The 20,625-nt window shown below is 39.5% G+C and overlaps 2 protein-coding genes across 3 annotated transcripts in view; one reads left to right on the top strand and one right to left on the bottom strand.

Annotated features, from left to right (window-relative positions):
- The window catches only part of ppm1j (protein phosphatase, Mg2+/Mn2+ dependent, 1J), a 148,079-nt gene that overhangs the window by 68,429 nt on the left and 59,025 nt on the right, over positions 1-20,625 (top strand). The window contains exons 5-7 of the mRNA XM_077726762.1: positions 2,169-2,256; positions 9,581-9,759; positions 18,850-18,926. The gene's annotated coding sequence lies outside the window, so the exon portion shown is untranslated. The remainder of the gene's footprint in view (positions 1-2,168; positions 2,257-9,580; positions 9,760-18,849; positions 18,927-20,625) is intronic.
- The window catches only part of tafa3a (TAFA chemokine like family member 3a), a 59,122-nt gene continuing 47,927 nt past the window's right edge, over positions 9,431-20,625 (bottom strand). For both annotated transcript variants that reach the window (XM_077726767.1, XM_077726766.1), the window contains exons 3-5: positions 16,852-17,001; positions 15,834-15,958; positions 9,431-10,139 (exon numbers count right to left, since the gene is read on the bottom strand). In XM_077726767.1, coding sequence (XP_077582893.1) covers positions 10,128-10,139; positions 15,834-15,958; positions 16,852-17,001 — 287 coding nt within the window. In that variant the 3' untranslated portion in view covers positions 9,431-10,127. The remainder of the gene's footprint in view (positions 10,140-15,833; positions 15,959-16,851; positions 17,002-20,625) is intronic.

Here is a 20,625-nt window from a genome sequence, read left to right as displayed (position 1 = left end):
GCCAAAGCCAGTTTAAGTGACTCTGCCAATGCTTCGTTTCAAGTAATAATGGGATTCTTGAATTATTAGCTTTGTTAGGAACTCTTTAACCCCTTGAAGCCTCAATATACATTACTTATACTACTCTAGTGTACTTATACGTCTGGATTCTTTTGTTGATTTATTACTACTGACAGTGATAGACATCAAATCCATTTCATACTGGCATTGAGAGATCTTGTTTCATTCCTCGATCGACTGCTGCCAGGCCCTCACTCAAATTGAATTGGACGTCTATCTCCATTATTGGACGCCAATGAGTCATGACCTAAAAATAAATACATATAGAGATCTTATTTCGATCTTCTGAAAATGACGTGATCTGGCTCGATTTCTGATCATGTGAAGGGATCACGGACATCCCCGATAATGATGTTTGTCAAGTTGAAACTGACACGCCAAGCACCCAACAGCGAGAGTTCTCGGCATCTGATCACACGTCTGGAAGGAAACGCCGCACACACGTGCACACGCCTAATGTATTCGCATGCAAACACACCGCAGTATGTCGGAATCATCGCTCCCTAATGCAACCATCTGTTCTTCTCTTCACCCCGTTTTTTCTCGCATGCATTAAATGCCCAAGCAAACCTTGGCAAGGGGAACCTCGCTCCTCGCCGCCGTACGTACATCAGCGCAGATTAATGAGTTACCTGAGTGAGGACAGCTTTTGTGGGTCTAATGGGAAATTAAAATAGCTAACTACCCTGAATCAGCCAAACTAATAGGGAGTGCGACAGAACCCCTTTTGCGGGAATGATGGCAGAGAAGTGAGGCGAATTGAAGTTCTTAATGCGCAGTATGGCAGCTAGAAAAAGGCTAGTATTTTGGAACACTCTTATGTCATGTACATTTAGGATCATTTTTTGTCGATTTTAGGGTACCCTGTTTTTCTTAATTTTTCATTTGAAGTAAATGGGGCTTTTTGGTCAGGTATTAAGAACTTTTAGATGTGACATGGTGGCCTGGCAGCTGAGTGGTTAGCGTGTCGGCCTCACTGTAGGAGACCTGGGTTCAAATCCAGATCGGTCCACCTGTGTGGAGTTTGCATGTTCTTCCAGACCCGCGTGGGTAATTCGGTTTCCTCCCTTATTAAAAAAAAAACATGCATGGCTGGCCACCGATTCAGGGTATGCCCCGCCTGGTGGCTGAAGTCAGCTGGGATAGGCTCCAGCGCCCCCCCACAACCATTGTGAGTAAGCAGTTCAGAAAATGAATGAATTAATAGATGTGACATTAAAAAGGCGCACCACAAAAATCTGACGTATGAAACCAAATTCAATCCAAAGGAATGAAAAAAAAACATAAATGGTGAAATTTTACCAAATTACACTAACGTGACTGTTATTACGCCTAATGTACTCCAGTGTAGGAAGACACTCTTGAATCTTTCATGAAATTCTGGTTAGTCTCATAGTTTCCCAGGTACACCTTCCTCCATCTTTTCTATCAGCCAACATGTTTCAATCAGAAACGCGGCCTGGGGTCGCAAAAGTCACTGCGCATTACATCAGGACAACAGTTTTGACTGCTGCCATGACCTTCCCATCCCGCGTGGCCCCCATCGCTGTGTTGTAATCCACTCCACTTTCCATTCCGAGGTGCCACCTGAAGTTCTCTTGGAGAACAAGTGCATTATGGCTCTGAAGGGAGGTGCGGATGACATATGTAGGACGGTGTAGACAGAAGCTGGATTATTATTTAATGCTGTTCTTTGTCAGTTTTTTGTGTTTTTAATCTCTTGACGTCTTCATTTGCGTCTTTTATATTTGATTGTGCTTTTTATAGACTTCTAAATGCAGAATCATTTACAGAGCAGCATCACATCACATTTTCATAATGAAGTAATTCTAAAATATTACACAATCTAAGATATTGCACATTGTATTGTACACACATATACTGTTTATATCTATTATATGGTATATTTTCTAAATTATTTTAAAATTTTCAATCTCATTTCTTATTTTTGTGTTGGTATTTTTACTTTTAAGACATTCTGTATGTATTTTCGTTCTACTTTGTATTTATTTTCCATTTTTAGTATATAGTAGTTTTTATTTTCACTTTTATTTATTTTAACTGTATATATCTTCCAGAGATTCTTACCTGTTCACCTCCCTCCGCAGATGGCAAGTTGAAGCATGAGACAAGGATTTGTGGATAAAAAAAGAAAGCGATGGCCGGCACCTCTACAGAAGACGCCTTGAGTACTCGGTACGTACTACGACAGATTGTTAGTTGAGATCATCAGCTAGAGAAGTAGGTCTTGTAACGGTCAGTCTTACACATCTTTAATCATTTGTTGTCTGGAGATGGAAAGTGAGTAGCTGAAGTGAACTGCTTTGATAAGTCATTAGTATTAATCACAGCGGCCCACTTGAAGATTGTGCCACAAATTTGACGAATATAGACACACTCAATAAAACACTGTGTTCACAACTGGCATTTAGACCTTTAAGAAATTTAGCATTTTCTTTGGTGTGGTTTAATGTCAGAGCCTGAAGTTTTAAATGTGGGACATGCGTAGCGAAACCAGGTGCAAATGAAAGGCACTAAAAGCTCATTTATCCGCTGCCTGGAAAGATTGTCCTGAGTGATGATAGTGTTGTGCGTTATTGATTTCTTTTTCTCTCCCAGATTTGCTCACAAAATGTTTGCTCAGTTGAACGATTATCATTACACCAGGGTTTATAAATCCGTATAACAACATTCTTAGGTGATATCAATTCATCGTAATTCTGAAATTCCTCTTTTTTGCCATACTTAAGTTTATGGTTCACTGGTGTTTTCTTATAAAGCGGCTTACATTGTTATATGATGGCCGTAATGGCGTATTGGTGAATTATTTTTCACCTTTATATCATTAACAATCTTAAATGTTATATATATATGATTATATATAATATATAGTGATATATGACACAAAATAAGTAAAGAATATGGACCATTATGGTACACTGCCCTTTGACGTTTTGAATATAAATCAATATTCACACTATTAGACATGAGCGTTTATTTTCCCTTGAATTTATAAAACTTAATTTTGATCTTTTGACATGGTATTAAAATCCAAGGTTTTATATTAAGTACATTCATGATGATTTTATGTGGGGTCGTATATTTCCTCCCTATTTAGAATTTCATCAGTTTTAAGAGTGAATCAACATTTTTCCATTTGGTTGTTTTCATCAGGGGTCCTAAACCTCAGATGCATCTTCAACTGTTGTTTGGGGTCATACCATTGCATACTAGGTTTAAAAAAATCACTTAATTATTCATTAACCACTCCACCATTTCATTTTTTTGTCCTCACAACGGGTCATAAAAGCAGCTCATAATAATATCTTTTTAGATGGGTTGGGGTTATACTCTTGCTCTGTAGGTCATACATCACCCATGACATTTATTTTTGGGGATTTGCAGTAATTATTCTATTGTGAGGTATTAATCCATCTCTCATTTTATCTTTTGACATCAGTGTCATAAAATCCAGATATGAAGGGCAATATACAGTTAGTTTTATAGAGGGTCATGAATCAATAATCATGCATTCTCTTAGCCAAACAGAAAGACATTTGTCAGCGTTCACCTGTATTTCAGCCAATCAGAAGTCCGCACATTTTTACCATCTTTGTATGACTATCAGCCTCCCACTTTTCAGACAGAAGATGCATTGCAAACGCGGTTAAAAGTACACCACATGCCACAGTTGTCGTCATAAATGTGAGGGCAGACGTGTGAGCAGCCGGCGCCTTCGCGTCATCCTTCACGGGCTAATCGCCCCTCAGGCCGACCGAGCCTAGTGCGGAGAAACACGGCCAATGCAAGGCGTCAGGTACACCGGGAGAACTTTGATAGGAGAATTTGCGCGCATCTGGGTTTTAGCCTTGAGCGGGATAATCCCATTCTGCCTTCGGATCCTGAGACTCACTTGAAAATAAACTGTTTGGCAAGGCGTAACATTTTGAGCTGTAAGAAATAACATCCCGGCTCTAACACCACATGAATTAGCACATCCATTTTTGTTTGGACATATAACACACAGGCTATTGCCCGTAAAGCACAATCATTTTCTTTCAGATTTTTCTTGTACATTTTGAGGATTAAGTGGTTTTTCATTAGTCTGTCAGCTTTCATTATGACACGAGAAAATCAAATTAGTTTGGTGTATCTGACAGTTTTTCCAAACTAATTCATTCTGTCAAGATAAATGCAGCAGATGGTGTTTTTGTAAGTGAGAGCATGCTCTTCAATCAGAGCACTTAAGTAAAGTGGGAGATCTTTCATGTTTCGGATTCAAATGCTCATTGTGTTTTTGGTTTTGGTCATCTTGTTTTTGCAAAATCCAACATCCGAGAGTATTATCTTGTGGAACGCCAATGCTCATAAAAAAGGCCTGAAAATGTATTGAATTGTTAGGTTGTTTTGCAAAATAAATCCCAACTCGGTTCAATTCTGATGTTTCCCCTCACAGTTTGGTCCGACAATATTATTCATACATCAATAATTTTTACAACATAAACATCCTCTTAAATTTTTAGACATTTTTTCTAAAGAAACATAGGGTTCCCTCAAATTTGATAAAACAAACCAACAAGTAAGTGACCCAGAATAATTTTGCATAACCATTGACAACTGACAGCCAATGACTTAATCAGGGAAAGACCCAGAAATGCATCAAAAGAAATAGAATGTGACTAAAAATCAGACAAAGAAAAACCAAAAACTTCACAGCTCACACAAAGTCAAAAAAGTCATCCGCATCCAATAAAAAACACAAGAAGTATTTTAGTCATTTTATTTCCCAATCCACTCTATTTGGTCTGCCAGGGAATTCATTTTGGGGCAGGAGGAGTGGGAGGATTTTAATCAAGAGCCTGAGAGGCGTCCGTGTGTAAAATCCGCAGTGACACCAGCTATAAACTAATGACCTACACACAGTATTAGAAAGCACTGCAAAGACTTTGATTATCTGGAGCAACACAACACTAGTTGACTGCACGCCGGTGATTGAAATCCAGTCACTGAATGAATTTTGCAAAAAATATTGGACAGAATAGTGATGACACTGGAATGCTTTCAAGTATATTAACACAAGTAGGTTGACTATAATATAGCAACTAGAATATTATTCAAAAAGCTGGAACACAAATACTGTCATTCCAGTCCATATATTGTCAAATATCTGCAATTGGCTGGCCATCAATTCAAGCTGGCCTCCTGCCTGGTGCCAGCTCCAGCACCCCTCACAATCTCTGTGAGCATAAGCAATTCTTAAAATGGATGAATGAATGTCTCAGAAATGATTTTTTTTTGATGAATAAGGAATACATTTTTTTTTGCTATTTGTTCATCAACATCATTTTCTGAACCGCTCATCCTCACAATGGTCATGGAGGGTGCTGGAGCGTATGCCAGCTGACTTTGGGCGAGAGACGGGGGACACTCTGAATCGGCGGCCAGCCAATCGCAGGGCACAAGGAGACAATCAACCATTCAAGTCCACACTCATAGCTAGAGGCAATTTTGGGTGCATGTTTTCGGAATGTGGGAAGAAACTGGAGTACCGGGAGAAAAGTGAGACCACCTTTTCAGCAAAGTTTCTTGCTGGTTTGTTTGTATTCACACCAGCTCGAAAGGTGCGCACCACCAACTTTTTGGGTATTGTCTGAACCCAACGGGGCAGGTGTAAATAGGTCTTCAGAAACCAACTTGCTCCATCCAGTATTGGCTTCCCAGCTTTCCGACCTATGTCTGGATTTGAAGTCGACCTTCAATAAGTTGTCTCGGAACCCAATAAAACCAAAGTCAAATTTCAAGTGGTGTCGGCCAATCAGTCAAAGCAAAGCGAGGCAATTTCAGACTTACCCGGTCCGCACAAACTCCAAACTGAAGTACTCATTTGACGAGAGAGAAGCAAATGACTGGAGTCAACAGCATGGCGCGGCATTACAATCAGCCAATTCTCCAAACTCAGCCGATACATTTCCATTCAAGGTCCTTTTATGACAAAGCAACACAACCCAGAGGAGCTTTGTTACGAAAAGGCCTTTCATCATTAATAGAATATTAGCCCACATAAAGGTAAACGACGGAAGAATTGTGTTTTCCCCGCCAAAGGGCCTGTAAAGTGTGCAGAGGTTAATTGTCAGATCCAAGGGTAGATTTGCATCAGTGTTTGCCAAGAGAAAAGCTTTCTTTCCAGGGGCCGGATCACTATCTTCTTACTGTTACCCCACTCTGATTAATCTTAATGAATTATGCAAATAACCTTTATCTCAAATGATTTAGCAATGTTTCTCTATTGTTTTATTAATGCACTTTTGAATTACTCTGTATAATCATCAAGCCTTTCCCGCCGCCTGTTTGTAATTCATCGCCGGCTCTTTATTAAATCCGAGGCGGTCTCGGGTGGCTCGCATGCAGGAATGAGAAATTAGTCATTACTGTAATTTAATGATTTCTAACCAAACAAGCCGGATCGCTAAACACCCTCCCGTCCCAACTCGCTCCCACCCTCACTCCTCCCTCTTCAGCACAGGCCGTTGGGTTGGATTTGTGGGAGTGAATGCTTAAATGTTTTATTTATTTATTTAGACCAAATGAACCTTGTTTGAAATAAGCATCTTCCTGCAGTCAATGTTCCCATTTCAATTACAGACAGAAATTGTAAGAGGTTCTTTGATAGAGTCAAGACTTAACGAAGCTTACATAAGCGTCACTCTTGGTCCAAGTTTGATATTGGGCAAGATGTGTTGTGCATTTGGGGGGACTCAGATGCCGGTCTTGAAAGATAAACACTGGACGGATGGATGAGGCAGTCACCATGGCAACTTGACTCGTGATAGTGGGGAAGCGCAGTCCTCAGTAGTGAGTCAAAATAGTGACATCAGGTTTTCATTGGATTCGTTTGCCAACTGGAAATGAGATTAGGGGGAATTTGTGATCTCTTTTACTCTCGTTTAGCTTTTCAGTAACCAATAAGACTCAATATGTCATTCACAACCACTCTCGTTCTGTTACTCCTAACCCAAGGGGGTGGCCAAACCGGTTCTGGGTGGCTGCTGTGTGTGCAGGTTTTTGTTCCAACCGATCCAGCACAGACACTTTGACCAATGAGATTTCTCTAGAAAACAAGGAGTACTTAACTGCAATCCACTGATTGCCCTTATAAGACACCAGATTGAAGAAAAAGTGTCCTTTTATTGGTTGGAATGAAAACCCGCACCCACTGCGGCCCTTTGTGGAGTATTTAGCGCAGCCCTGTTCTAACCACTTACGTCACACCAAGACAGCAAATTCGGAAAAAAACCTTGCAATACGTTCCGCACAAGCAGATAAAATTCAGCCTACATTCTGTCGTACTTCCTAGTCTAAATACTAGATGGGGGTAGTCATTTTAACTGTTAACTGTGCCTCTCTGTTATCTCAGGTGTCAAATCCTGCAACACATAGAATTCAGAACTGTAATAGTGGCAGTATTTTTTTTTTACATCAATACATTTATTTACAATTTTGTTTGGGTATCCTATTCGAAATGTTTGAAAGAAAATCAGTTGAGTTTTTGTTGCTGTTTTATTTTGGTCAAAAGGAAACCTTGCAACTGGGTATTCAATAGATTATTTCATGAAAAGAGTTTGTTTCTATCTCTAGTTATTATACTTTGATCTGGGGGGCACTTTTTATGTACATACTCAACAACGCACCTATTGAATTTTTTCCACTACTCCATTCATCTATGCGTGTGTCTATCAATCCATTGCACAACATTTTGTCAGTCCCTCCCTCAGTTATTTCGACTGTCTGCCCATTCATCTGTCTGTCAGATAATCCATCCATTCACCCATTTGGACATCTAATCAATGGAATCTATTCATGTTTCCCCTGCAGTCCATCCATCTTCCAACTATTCACTTACTCATCACAGCAATTTTTCCACTAACTCTTGCATCTATCCATTCATTCAGTTGATCTCTAATCAATAATTTATGTTCTTCTCTTCCATGCATTCTTTCCACATCTGGCTATTTTTTTTTATGTTCATCTGCCCCCTCCCTGTCGAAAGGAATTGCATCTATTAGCAGCTAAAGAGTTAACATGGACACTTTGCAATAGAAAATTCAGCTCTAACGGAAAAAAAGTGGGTATTTACCTGTTGCTTCCTTTAATAAACAGTGAGACGTTTTTAAAACAATATCTCGTTTATTAGAGAGGGCATACTGATAACTTATTGGGAGCCAAAACCTCACAGTGGGGGTCCTGTGTTCAAATCCAGGTGGGTGCACCTGTGTGGAGTTTGCATGTTCTCCCTGGGCCTATGTGGGTTTTCTCTGAGTACTCTAGTTTCCTCCCACATGCCAAAAACATGCATGCTACGCTGATTGGACATTTTAAATTGTCCCTAGGAATGTATATGAGCATGAATTGATGTTTTTCTTCTTTTGCCCTGCGATTGGCTGGCCAGCAATTCGGGATGTCCCCCGTTTCTGGCCCAAAGTCTGGCTCCAGCACCCCCACGACCCTAATGAGGATTAAGTGGTTCAGAAAATTATGTTGATAAATGAATATATCGTCTCAGCCCTATTTGCCGACCAGTCTATTTTCCGTCAGCAAATCCATTCAGCCTTTTCCTTCAGTCCATCATCATCCTCCTACACATCTGTCCCACAACTTCATTTTTCGACTAATCAAATCATCCATCTTTTCCTCCACTCCATTTTGGCATCTACTTCACCATCAGTCCACTCATTCTTTTATCAAAATTACCATGCATCCATTCATCATAATCTCCTCCTGCTGGTTAGTTTAGTCATCTGGCTAGCCATTCATCACATCTTCATAATTGGAAAAAAAAATATTTCCATCCGTTGTTTAACTATTCATTGTTCATACATTCCATTTCCCCAAATCTTCCTCATGTTACCAGCCTGTCCAACCGTCATTTTTTTCTACCATCTATCCTTATTTTGCTCCCATCGTTCAATCTGCTAATTTGTTTGTCCGTCGTCCGACATCTCCAAACTGACACTTTTATTGTCTTTGGACCGGCAACTTTTATCAATGGGGAGACGCGGCGCCCGTAGGGAAATCATTTGGATCCAAAACAACAAAAAAAGAAAATCCCCTTTGTAGACATCCGGACAAATTATTTCAACTACGGCTCAAAACAAACAAAAGGCTTGTGAGATGAGGACCACCGGTTGAAAGCTAATCAAATAGAAATGAAGTCAAATCAAATAGGAGAAAATCAAGGTTTTTCAGGGTAAAAAATAATTATCAATCTCTCTCTCTCTGGGCTGGATTTTACTCAGTTTACATTTCAATATAAAAAAAAAGAAAACAACCTTCAAAAGTGTTTGATACGTGAGAACCAAATCCAAACAGGCCGCATCGTCCATTAGGTTTTATTTATTGAGATAATACTGACATTTTAATCGATGGTGGTCGTCAGGCTTTGAAAACAACAGGTACATTTCAATGTTTTGGCAAAAAAAAATCTAAATCTGTATTTTTTATTTCTTTTTCTTTTAAATCGTAGAGCCGCCACCGTTTCTACAAGTCTTTGCAAAGACGACTTGATCTCCTAACAACTGGATGAAACATAATGTCGCATCTCCATAAGGCTAAAAGGAATGAAAATGCTTATCTCACTTGATCTTCAACACAAATATGCTGTTAGAGTATCGGGATCTCTACGCGGCGAGAAGAAACACAAAGGTAATCACATCACATTTTGCTTCGGACGTTTTTTTTTTTCTTCTTTTTTTTCTCGTCTGCTGATATTATAATCCACAGTCTTTTCAGCTAATATATATCTTCATGTTGGAGTCCTCTGGTCCATAAGAGTCAAACTATATTACAAAGACATTTGGCGGAGAGTCGAGATACCGATGACGCTAAAGTTGGGAAACACTGCCTTGTTTGAAGCCCTGTTTTATCGTCTTTTTTTTCTTTTCTCTTTTGACGGAATGGCCGTGACCGAAAGTTCTGATTGGTCTCTCGTCTCCGACAATGCTAAGAAGAAAAAAAAATTATATCCCAGTGTCCTACTGTGAAATTAACGACGTCTGGCCACAAACAGACGACTATCGTGTGACCTAGAAAGAGAGTGAAAGGAGAGAAGAGTTAGAAAGCATTGCTCATAAACAACAGTCCATAAAATGTATAATAAAGTGCGTCTCTGCACTATCAATCATACGTGAAAGCGAACGCCGCCTTCTTCGAATGGAAGCGGCTTGTATCGATCGCATTCGGCTCTTTCTTCTTTTGCTCTAACAATGATATTTAACCCGAAGGCAATCGTTTTAAACCATCACACCGAAATAAATACTCGCTTGTTACGTCTTTGCTTTTTAATTGATTCTGAATATAGGCTAGCTTGGCGTAATTTACTCGCTCTGTTTTAGGAAAGTTTCCCTCCAGCCGTGTTGCCCACTGGAGAAAAGTTAAGGTTAATTTTTCATGGAACATTGCTGACTCGGTTTGGGAAAGGTGCTTTTCTACTTCAGGATAACACTGCTGGAAGGAGATTATGCTCAAGCTAATCATGAAATTTGAGCAACCGTTCCCCACTTACAGTCAAAGTCAGCCAAAGACTCATTATCGGATCTCTAAGCGATTATGCTGGGCAATTATCTTCTGGTGCGAGGTTTGTTGCAAACGATTTTTCCACAGCGCTCTGGTCGGAAAATCGGAAAAACAATCAAACCTGTTCAAAATTTACTACGGCAAGTACTCATCAACATAGGTTTACCGTTGTGGTCTGAAACGGAACAATAGGCCAGTTAAATACCTGCTAAAGTTGCAATAAATTGCTTAGTTCATAAAAAGGTTTGAGCTTCTCTGGTGGTCTAATCGTCTGCTTTCACTGTGAGTTTAGTTCAAACATTGTGAAAGCGTTAACAAACATTTTTAAGGGCACTTGAAAAAAGATACCATGTTTTATTCATTTTTTTTCTCATGAAAATAATATGACCTAGCAGCCCTAAAATAACCCAAAGGCCCAGAGGCAATCAGTTTGCAATCATTGTAAGGAGGGGAAGAAATCCACTTGACATTTGACGAGACTGGCGTTGATAGATACTTTGGAACTTTTTATGCGTTTGGTGCAGGAGGAATTTGTGATTGATTTTTGATCTGACAAATTCAGTTGACTAGTAAATTCATTAGCAGTTCACTATGTTAAAATTAAATGAAGTGGTTATCGTCGATGAACTGACACCTCTTAGGGCGAGAGTATCATCTATATTATGATTTTTTTTGTTATGTCTAGAATGGCTCCTGTTCTTGTATTGTCGACTCGTTGGCTTCTCATCTCCACCTGTTCTCTGTCAGCCAATTAGAATAGAAAAGCATATTGGTGGCTCATCTTGGAAAATAAAAAATAAATACATAAAAAACTGGCTATGAATGCTAACGTTTTACTGTTAGTTCTTAAGCGGATAATCGTTCCCAGTTTCCCCTTTCATGCGGGTGTTACATTATAGACTCACCTGTGGACAAAACCAACAATTGTTAAGAATAAATAAATAAATACAAATAATAATAATCTAATGCACTGTAGCACAACCGTAATGGGTGAACCTCCGATCCATTCCATAGATTTAATCATTTTGCTGCATTCACAGTGCACACAAGAAACACCTGCCAAATGTGGGCCCTTTCCACGGTGCATTCTTTACCATCTGGCACCTTCGGATGTCTTTTGCTGTAGATAGATTCGTTTGGCAGCCAGAGAAAGCAGACATAATGCCACAGTTTATACCTTCCATCCATAAGCAAGGAGGATTAACAGGATTCGCCTAGATTTTTTTGCGAGGCTGCATTAAAACCTTACATAAATATTCAAATGTAACCTGTTTTGATATACATTGCAAACACGCTGAATTTCATCCTTTCGCTTTAAAATATGCCCCACATACATCAAGATTATATTTTAATAGAATTCTGCAAAAAAAAAAATGTTTGCGCACTCAAAGGCTTGTCTAAGGTCAAATTGTCTCTGCGTCAACCGAAACAAGTTTTCTTTCTATCAATCGACGTATAATCAAAGCCATACTTGTTGAAAGAGATGTATTACATTAGCTCTGCAGTTCCGGCTGTGTAAATATTTATCGTCGTTACAGTAGCAGATGCTGCCCTTCCGAAGGCAATGCACGTTTCTGCCAAAGTGTGATCATCCAAAGCACAAGACAGAGATTGCTGTGTTGGGATGCGCCATCTCATTTTCACTTTGGGAACGGTGCGAAGAAAAAAAAAAAAAAAAAGGTGATTTTTCTCCTCCGGCTGCACTTGCGATAGAAGGCGGGAGATGCGGCAAAGGCGAGATGCGGCAAAGGCGAGACCCGGCGCGATGGGGGTGTCGCTGTGAGGGTTATCTGTGAGTAATCACACAAAGGGGTAGGGCCGAGAAGACCAGAGCTCTTTGGGGTTTGACGTATCTAAGCGGCTTCGGGAGCGCACGTGACACTTTGCACTGGTGGAGGTCCAAAGACCTGGAAAACACCCAACTCAGCAGAGGTGACATGAGTACTGACACTTCTTCTGAAGTACAGAAAATCAGAATGTAAAATTAGCAGTTTGCAGGTCCTGTTGACAAACACCCAACTCTGCAGAGGTGACATGAGTACTGACACTTCTTCTGAAGTACAGAAAATCAGAATGTAAAATTAGCAGTTTGCAGGTCCTGTTGACAAACACCCAACTCTGCAGGAGTGACAGCGTCTTTTAATACTGTTAAATATTGTCAGAGCGTCTCAATTCATATCACCAACGTGAGCCTCCAGTCAAGACTTAATAGGCTATAAAAAGAATCAATGGTGGTAAAAAAAAAAAAGGATTTTCACTAGCAATCCATCATATGAATATCGCCTCCAAGAATGCAGGCATTAGATCCATTTATGTATTTTATTTTAAGCCAAGCCAGATAGGAGAAGAAACAAAATGAATGTTCTGGGATGGTCACGGTGTTTACATGGCTTACTCTTGCTACCAGTTGAAAGGGTTCAAATAGATTAGATGATTAATGCCGCCATGGGCAGTGAATTAGTTTGGTGTTTAGAGAAACTTGATCAAAGATTAAGAAATAAATAAATAGTGATGAGTAGGGGATTTAAGATTGAGCCCTGTGAAACACCGTTGACATTATTCAAGCCAACTAAACCCACACTGAAATATATATATTTTTAGTTATGTTAAGATTTTACAATTCTCAAATTCATAATTTCTATGATGTAACTGATTTGGACTATTCCCACCTTATTTTTGTCAATTTGACAGTTTTCAATGCGTTTAAATAATTTGCATTATCAAGAAAGTAGAAAATATAAAATATTGGTAAAAATACATTTAAAAGATAAATAATTAGAATGTACTATTCATTTCCTCTTTTTTGAATCCTTTAAAATTATTGTTTACTTTTCAATTAAATTTCAATTTTTAGTTGGTAGTGGAGTAAACTTTGCCAGTTTATTATGATTGGATTGCCATCAGTGGGAACTCTGTGTTTGTTTCTGAGATTAAAGTCATTTTCAACACGAAAAGTCACCTAAGCTCAGAATGATCTTGTTTCCAAGGTCTGAGCGTGTGCACAAAAAAAGGCCTGCGGTCGCCTTCACTTCTTGTTAATATTGCTTCCGAAAACCCAGGCAGGTGTGAGAGTGTTGGGGTCCACATATTTTTCCCGCACTTAAGAGCGAAAAGCAATCACTTGTGAGCATCCACACTCACTGAGCGTCATCATTGCTGTTGTCAAGTGCCAAAAACTTGAAGCGTCTTTGGCCTTCTGTGCTCTGATTGATAGGGAGCGAGCACTGGGACATGACATCATTGCCGGTCACCGGTACTGAGAATGGAGTACGAGGGATTCAGGGAGAAAGGAATTTGTGCTTCCCGAACATGCTGTAATGATGATTTTGGGACATGAGGTGAATTGCTAATTTAGACTAAGATGACCTAATAGAGGTGACATTTAGATGGACACAATTCTGTAATTTGCTCCACGGTCCTTAAAAAAATGACCAACTAAACCCTTTAAAAATGATCAAAGTGTTCCAATTTCAAAGTTAAGATGTGATAAACATGGAAACATTAGAGAACATGATTAATTCATGTGTAAAAATGATTACCAAGCATGCAAAAATGTTTTCTGTTCGTGCAGATGCAAGGAAGAAGCTAATGTTAGGCTAAAAAAAAACCACATTGGGAGTTGTTGGGAGACAGCCAATGGGAGGCCAGCGGAGTGAAGTCAGTCAGAACACAATGCTACCGTGACCATTTCAAAATAAAACAACGGATACAGAAAATGTATTGACGTTTAGGGAGATTTTGTAACCTAGGTCTTTTTTTCGTATATTGGAACAGTTTTTGGTATATCAAAGGGTTTTGGAACTTTGAAATTGTGTATATTGAAGCATTTGTAAGTAGAGATAGCACTGTATGTTGTGGCTTTTGCCCATGGGTCTGAGATATATACACCGCAATTGGACCCCTGACTAAATGCTCCCTTACTTATACCATTCAGTGGATCTTGCCACACATTGAAAATGGTAAGCAAATCCGTAACCACATCAATGGTGTCCTTGTCTGCCATTCTCTTGATGAAAAATGTTCAGCACATTCACTGAGTCATTGTGCTTGTGATGAGTTCTTCTCGGGCCACCTTACTTGTCTCCAGCCGTGTTTCTGCTTTCCCCTCGTGGCGTTGTGGGAGAGCCTGAATTATTAACCCGGCTAAAATAAAAAGACTCGGCTCCGTCCGGGTCTCCTGTAGACATGAATAATGGACGAGGCGGCTCGGCGACAGCGTTTGGTGAGTCAAACACGGAGCGGAGTAGTGCGAGGGGGTGAAGGATGGCTAAGGCCGGCCCTCAATCTTCGTCCTAATTCCATTCCAAGTCGCAGTCGCACCCTCCAGCGCTTCCTGATATGTGATAATTGCCTTTCTGTTTAGGAACTTCTTGAGTGTCGCATGATTCCACATCTCATTTAACACTCAAAACACCTCATGAAAGTTGTGATAGAGTCGGATACGACACAGTTTCCATTTTTTCGATTTTGTAAAATGATACACTGCTCCTCTCTGTTGCAAAGTTGTTTTCTTCATGATGAATCAAATCAGTGGCCAGGTGTGCTCTTAATACCTTCTGTGGGAAACTTTCAATCATACTGCGGTAATGTTAAACTATCGTCATCGTTCACACTTCTTTTTTTTTTAGAAGAATGTTATTCATTCAGGTATGTGAAATGTTTTGGGAACTAAATTTGATAAAATTGCTTTAGTGTTTGAATGTTTTGTTTTAAATGTGCACTTGCATAAATAATAATTCGACTAAAGTCCAGTTTAGTGTAATCCATTTGTGTCAGAATTTGATCAATAGATACAAGATTATCTCATTATGAAATTGGTGATTTGGGTAATTTAGATCCATAGTTAATACTGTAATAGAATGCCAGAATTTAAAACAGAAATACATTTTTCTCAAACGGTTCTGAATGAATATTTAGATAAAAACATGAATGTAGATGGTAAATTTGAAATCTAATTGGTGTAAGAAACAGTCCTATAGCTGAAATGACATAAACTAGAATTATGAATCCTTAAACTGCCATAGAAACACACTATATCAAAAATATAATTGGACTATTTAGTGAGGAAAAACGTTAAAATTAAGTTGTACTTTTGGCAGCTGACCAATGCCACTAATTTCCAGTAAACTGCTATAGCAGCAAACTTATTCATATTTGCGCAAAAATCTCTACGACTCATATACAGTCCACAGAGAAAAGCCCACCTTGGTGGTCTTGACTTTGTTGCCCGTACTGCAGCTCCAACCTTTAAAGTCCGGCAGCACTTTGCACTCTTCGCCATCCATGCAGGGATGCATTTGGCACCACCACTTCTGTGCAACAATGGAGGCTGGGTAGAAAAATGCAAAATCTAAAGCTTTTTTTCCCCAGTAACTTTACTGTTAAAAGCATTGTAAGACATGTGAAAAAATGGCCAATTGGGGTTGATTAGATCCAAATTTTTTGAATTTGCTATCGATCTTTTTAATGTGGAAAATGGGACCCTGTAAATGTAAATATCTCAACTTTTTCCTCATAATATTATGTCTTTAATTTTGTAAAACTAAGTTATGTAACTACATTATTTTTTTTCTGGCAACATAACAATAAGATGCACGATATGACTTTTATCTCACTTGTCGTATTACAACTTTTCTCTAGTAATAGTTTTGTTTTGCCATTTTATGACTTCATTCTCATAATATTACAATGCCTAGAAACAAACAAAACAAAATGCAATTTCATTTGACATCAAAATTGATTTACAATTACTCACGTTGCAACAATGGACAGAAAAATGTTAAAGTTAAAGCTTTTGTCAATAACTTTCTCGGTCAACACATTGTCAGGCACATAAAAAAAAAATGTTTTAAATGTGCAGCAAAAGTCGTAAAGGGAAAGCAAGCCGTGTTGGCTGCGAGCCTCCGAGCCCGTCAAAGTGCTTCCCATAGCGACTAGACACGTGTCAACACGGAGGAAGCTGCTGTCAGAGGCAAGTTGAGTTATAGATTGATTCACTTGCAACAGAGGCCACAATTGACTTGATATTAAATGACCCAGTCTGGATGCTGTCTCCTCCGGTGGGCCATTCCAGCTTCAACCAGCAAGTGCTGGCTGAATCAACTGATCTCTATTTATGGCCCGAAGCCCAAACAATGAAATCGAACTGCATTGTTGCGGGTTTTTTTAATCATATCGAATCTTACTCTTTAGCAAGAACTAGAAAAATAGCATTTTTTTTACCATCCACACAAGAGGGAGCCGCCCTCGTGGTTCCAGCCACTTGTCCCGGGAAACAGGAGCATTTGACGGTCTGCGATCGCTCCTCTATCTTGTTCTTGTTGCAGCATCGGTGCGCCGCAATCACTTCGCACGTTCCTGCCTTCACGTGAACTATGACAAAAGCAAATGACAGATATTAGAATTCAAGCTTGGAAGACGATAATAGGTAGCATGTGTACAAAAGATTACAGTCAAGGTATTTGTGATTGACAATAAGTGTTTTCCAAGTGATTTGAAAGGACTCGTCTCCTACAAAAGATGATCAACAACATTTTTCGCATTTACTATTTCTTGAACACAGCATTTCTTTTTAAAAAAGGTGTCATTCTTGCCCAGAATGGAAGAAAAACTGTCTGCTTTGTCTGGAACAGCACCACTGTTATCGCATCACACTGAGACGCTGACCAAGCAGCAGTGTTTGGATCACGAGAAAAGGAAAAAAAACAAACCCTGACTGTAGTGCTCATCTCCCACATGACTGTGCAATGCTTTCATTGTTGAATACACAGAAACGTGCTCAGCAAGACCCCATGCATTATGCATGCACACCTGAGGAGTTCACACGGCGCACCGCAAACACACGTCGAGGAAATGTTCAATACAATTGCGCCATTGAGAAGCGATTTGTCTGTGGACGAGCAGCTGGCGCTACTTTAATCTGCTCTCGTGGAGTGAAGGAAGGTCGAACTTCGACCCCCTTTCGTATCGAGAGACCTCTGCAAGGGCCACCGAGTCATTTCTCGGCACGGTTTTCCAACAGCACAACCGGTTGGAATCCAGGTCATTCCCCGTGTGGGGGAATCCAGTCCGGCTCCCGCTCGGCAAGGTATCCTTCAGTGTCGGCTTTTCGAATGACCCCGTGACCTTTTGGCCAAGGAGATGTACATTCTTCCCTTTAAGGGAGCGCAACAAGACATTAGGGGCACCTGCGTGGTTTAATTAGATCCATTACAAGGGCTTTATTCACAGAGAAGGCGTGTCCAAGATGACCTTCACCAACTGGATTGCACTGTGCTTTGTATTTCAAAAAATTTACTGATATGAAAAATGAGGGGTAAAAAGTCAAGGATAAGACTCAAAGCTTTGTCTATTGCACTTTTGAGTATAATCGTGTTTATTTGGTTCTAAACTTGAGTTACGGGTTACGCGCTTTTCGAGCTGATTTTGCTTATGATTGACCAATCTTCACCAATCTTTGTTATGGGTGCAGAAACAGGGTGTAAATGAGGCAACCTGTTTTGTGACAGTCCTTCAAAGTGTGAACAGTTGGCTCCCAAACACATTTTTAGGCACAGGCAGCTCACAAAAGATTTACTTGCTTGTTTAATTTCACACTTCAGGGGTGGTCATGCACTCCAGAGACACAGCTATTTATAAACAAGCAATTAAAAAGTCAATTTTCCATAATATGCTCTCTCTAAAGTTTGCAATTATGTACAACTTCACTCCTATCATAACGAAAATTATCTGCATCACTGACAACAACTGATAACTAGAGAATTTGATTTCTGGATAAATTGCATGGGATGCTTTGGGGACATTTCCTGTTAACTTATGCTTTATTTTCAGGCATTTCTAGGTCACTTCCTTACATGCCCACGCACCCAATGACAATCTAAGTATTCCAACCATGACATATTGCATACTGACATTAGTTTAGGGTCACTTTCTGTTGCTTTTGAGTCATTACCAGGTTACTTCTTAATTTTTTGATGATTTTGGCAACTTGCAGTCTTCTTGAGGTAACTTTCTGTTGATTTGTGAAGATTTCCGTCTCTTTCCTGGTCATTTTCAGGTGTTTCCTGGTCATTTTGCAACTAATTTTGGTCACTTGTACTTGTTTCTGGCTAATTTACTGTTGATATAGGGGGATTTTGGGGAATTCTTAGGTTACTATGACTATTTCCCAAGTTTTTTTTTATTTTGATGCATTCTTATGTCAATTTCTTCTCATTTTAGGGCATTCCCAGGTCACTCTCTGTTGATAATGGCTCAGTTCCTGGTTTGGATGGACAAATCAATCAATGGCTGTTTTGGTAAGTCCATGTTCAAAATCAATAGAAATGAATGGGGAAAGAATGCAAGTGTTAAACATGCTGTTGTAAATTAATGAGAACAGACTGATGAATCAATGTGAATAATGTTCTTTGGATTGCACTGGAAAAAAAAAATCCAAGGTAAGTCGAGTTGATGCCAAATAAGTAAACTTTGGTTTTATCTGAGCGCAGCACTTTCTCTCAGAGTAATTTAGATGTTCACTGGCAAATTTAAGGCCGACCTGTCCATAATTTATACATGATTTATACATTTACAACCACATCTCTTCCAGTGGACTAACTGCTGTAGGTGAAAAAGCATTAGAGTGTCAGTTAGACAAACCTACTCACTGATGTGTGTGAAATCAAATATCGATACAGCTCTTTTATATTCATTGCAACCCTTGTTTGTTTCCAAATGTTGGCACGAAAGGCTAAACCGAGTCGAGAAAAATGTATCTTTGAGACGTTATTCAAACAGTTGAGAGGAAACTTCATTACACTTGTAAAGATTTTCAATCGGGATCTTGATTTGAAAACGAAATTGCGGCACAACTCCCGTCTTCCCATTAACCGCCAATGGCGAGATCTCATTTGAAACATTAAAAACATTGCGGTCGATACAACGCCCGTTCGCACTCACGTCAAAGGCGGGCGCCTTTACGCCTCGTCGGCCGACTCGCTGATGCGAAAATAAGTCGGCAAATAAATGAATAAACACCAGGTCGGAGTGTTTGCCCTTGCTCTGATTATCTTTCAGCTACCGGCACACCCTCTGGTCAAAGTTAATTTGCCGAAAGTCGCAACGGCGTGGAGGGAATATTCAAATGCGAAGCGGGGGAGCGAGGCGAACGGACGACAGGTGCAGGGAGCAGAGATCGTTGTTGTAAATCACTCGCTGGGGAAAGAAAAACAAATGCTGCCAGAATTAAGTCTGGACATAGACAAAAGAACCCACTGCAGTAGAATGGTACTGTAAAAGAAAAAAAAAGAAGATGACAGCGCTAAAGAAAAAACTTGTAAAAGATAAGATTCATTAAAAAGCATGAAGACAAATCTGCGTTAGTGCAGAAAGCCGCGCCGCATCGTTTAGTGGAGTCAAATAGCTAGTGGGAACTTCCATTTATTTAAATATTCACACATCAAATTCAAATCACTGAAGGCAATTTTCTGGGAAGAAAGTTTGCGAGGAGGTGAAATAAGATTAATGTTATGTTCTAAAATGAAAGCTATTTTATATGTATATTTGCATTTGGTTTGAGTTGTACTATACTGAACTTAGTTTGAAAAGAATGAAGGAAGGGAAAGTCTGAGTGTGGCAAGTACAAACTGTCTGAGTTTCCTAAGACCAGAACTTATTGAAGCATGACCAAGACCATAAAACTACTAGTGACAAACCTATTTAAATTCACTACAAACAGATGAAAAGATATTTGTACATCAAGCATCATCAATAGCACTAAAAAAGTTTCCAGTCATGTATTATGGATCATTCTTTTTTTTAAGGTTGAGGCAAAATCTCATGTTCAAATTGCTAAAAATCTGTTATTTTGTAACAGAATAATGCTAATACTGAGGATAACCTGTTAATGTGTTACACATTTGATCTAAAATTGTGAAGTGAATTCCGCAAGTGCTCTTCCACTCTTAAGTGCTGACACCTGCACAGAATCAACACACATTTTTAGTCCCTTTTTGT

Source organism: Stigmatopora nigra, chromosome 10 (assembly GCF_051989575.1).
Source record: "Stigmatopora nigra isolate UIUO_SnigA chromosome 10, RoL_Snig_1.1, whole genome shotgun sequence".
NCBI classification, from domain to species: domain Eukaryota; kingdom Metazoa; phylum Chordata; class Actinopteri; order Syngnathiformes; family Syngnathidae; genus Stigmatopora; species Stigmatopora nigra.
Note: the sequence above shows the minus strand (reverse complement) of the source record. Positions and strands in the feature narration are given on the sequence as shown.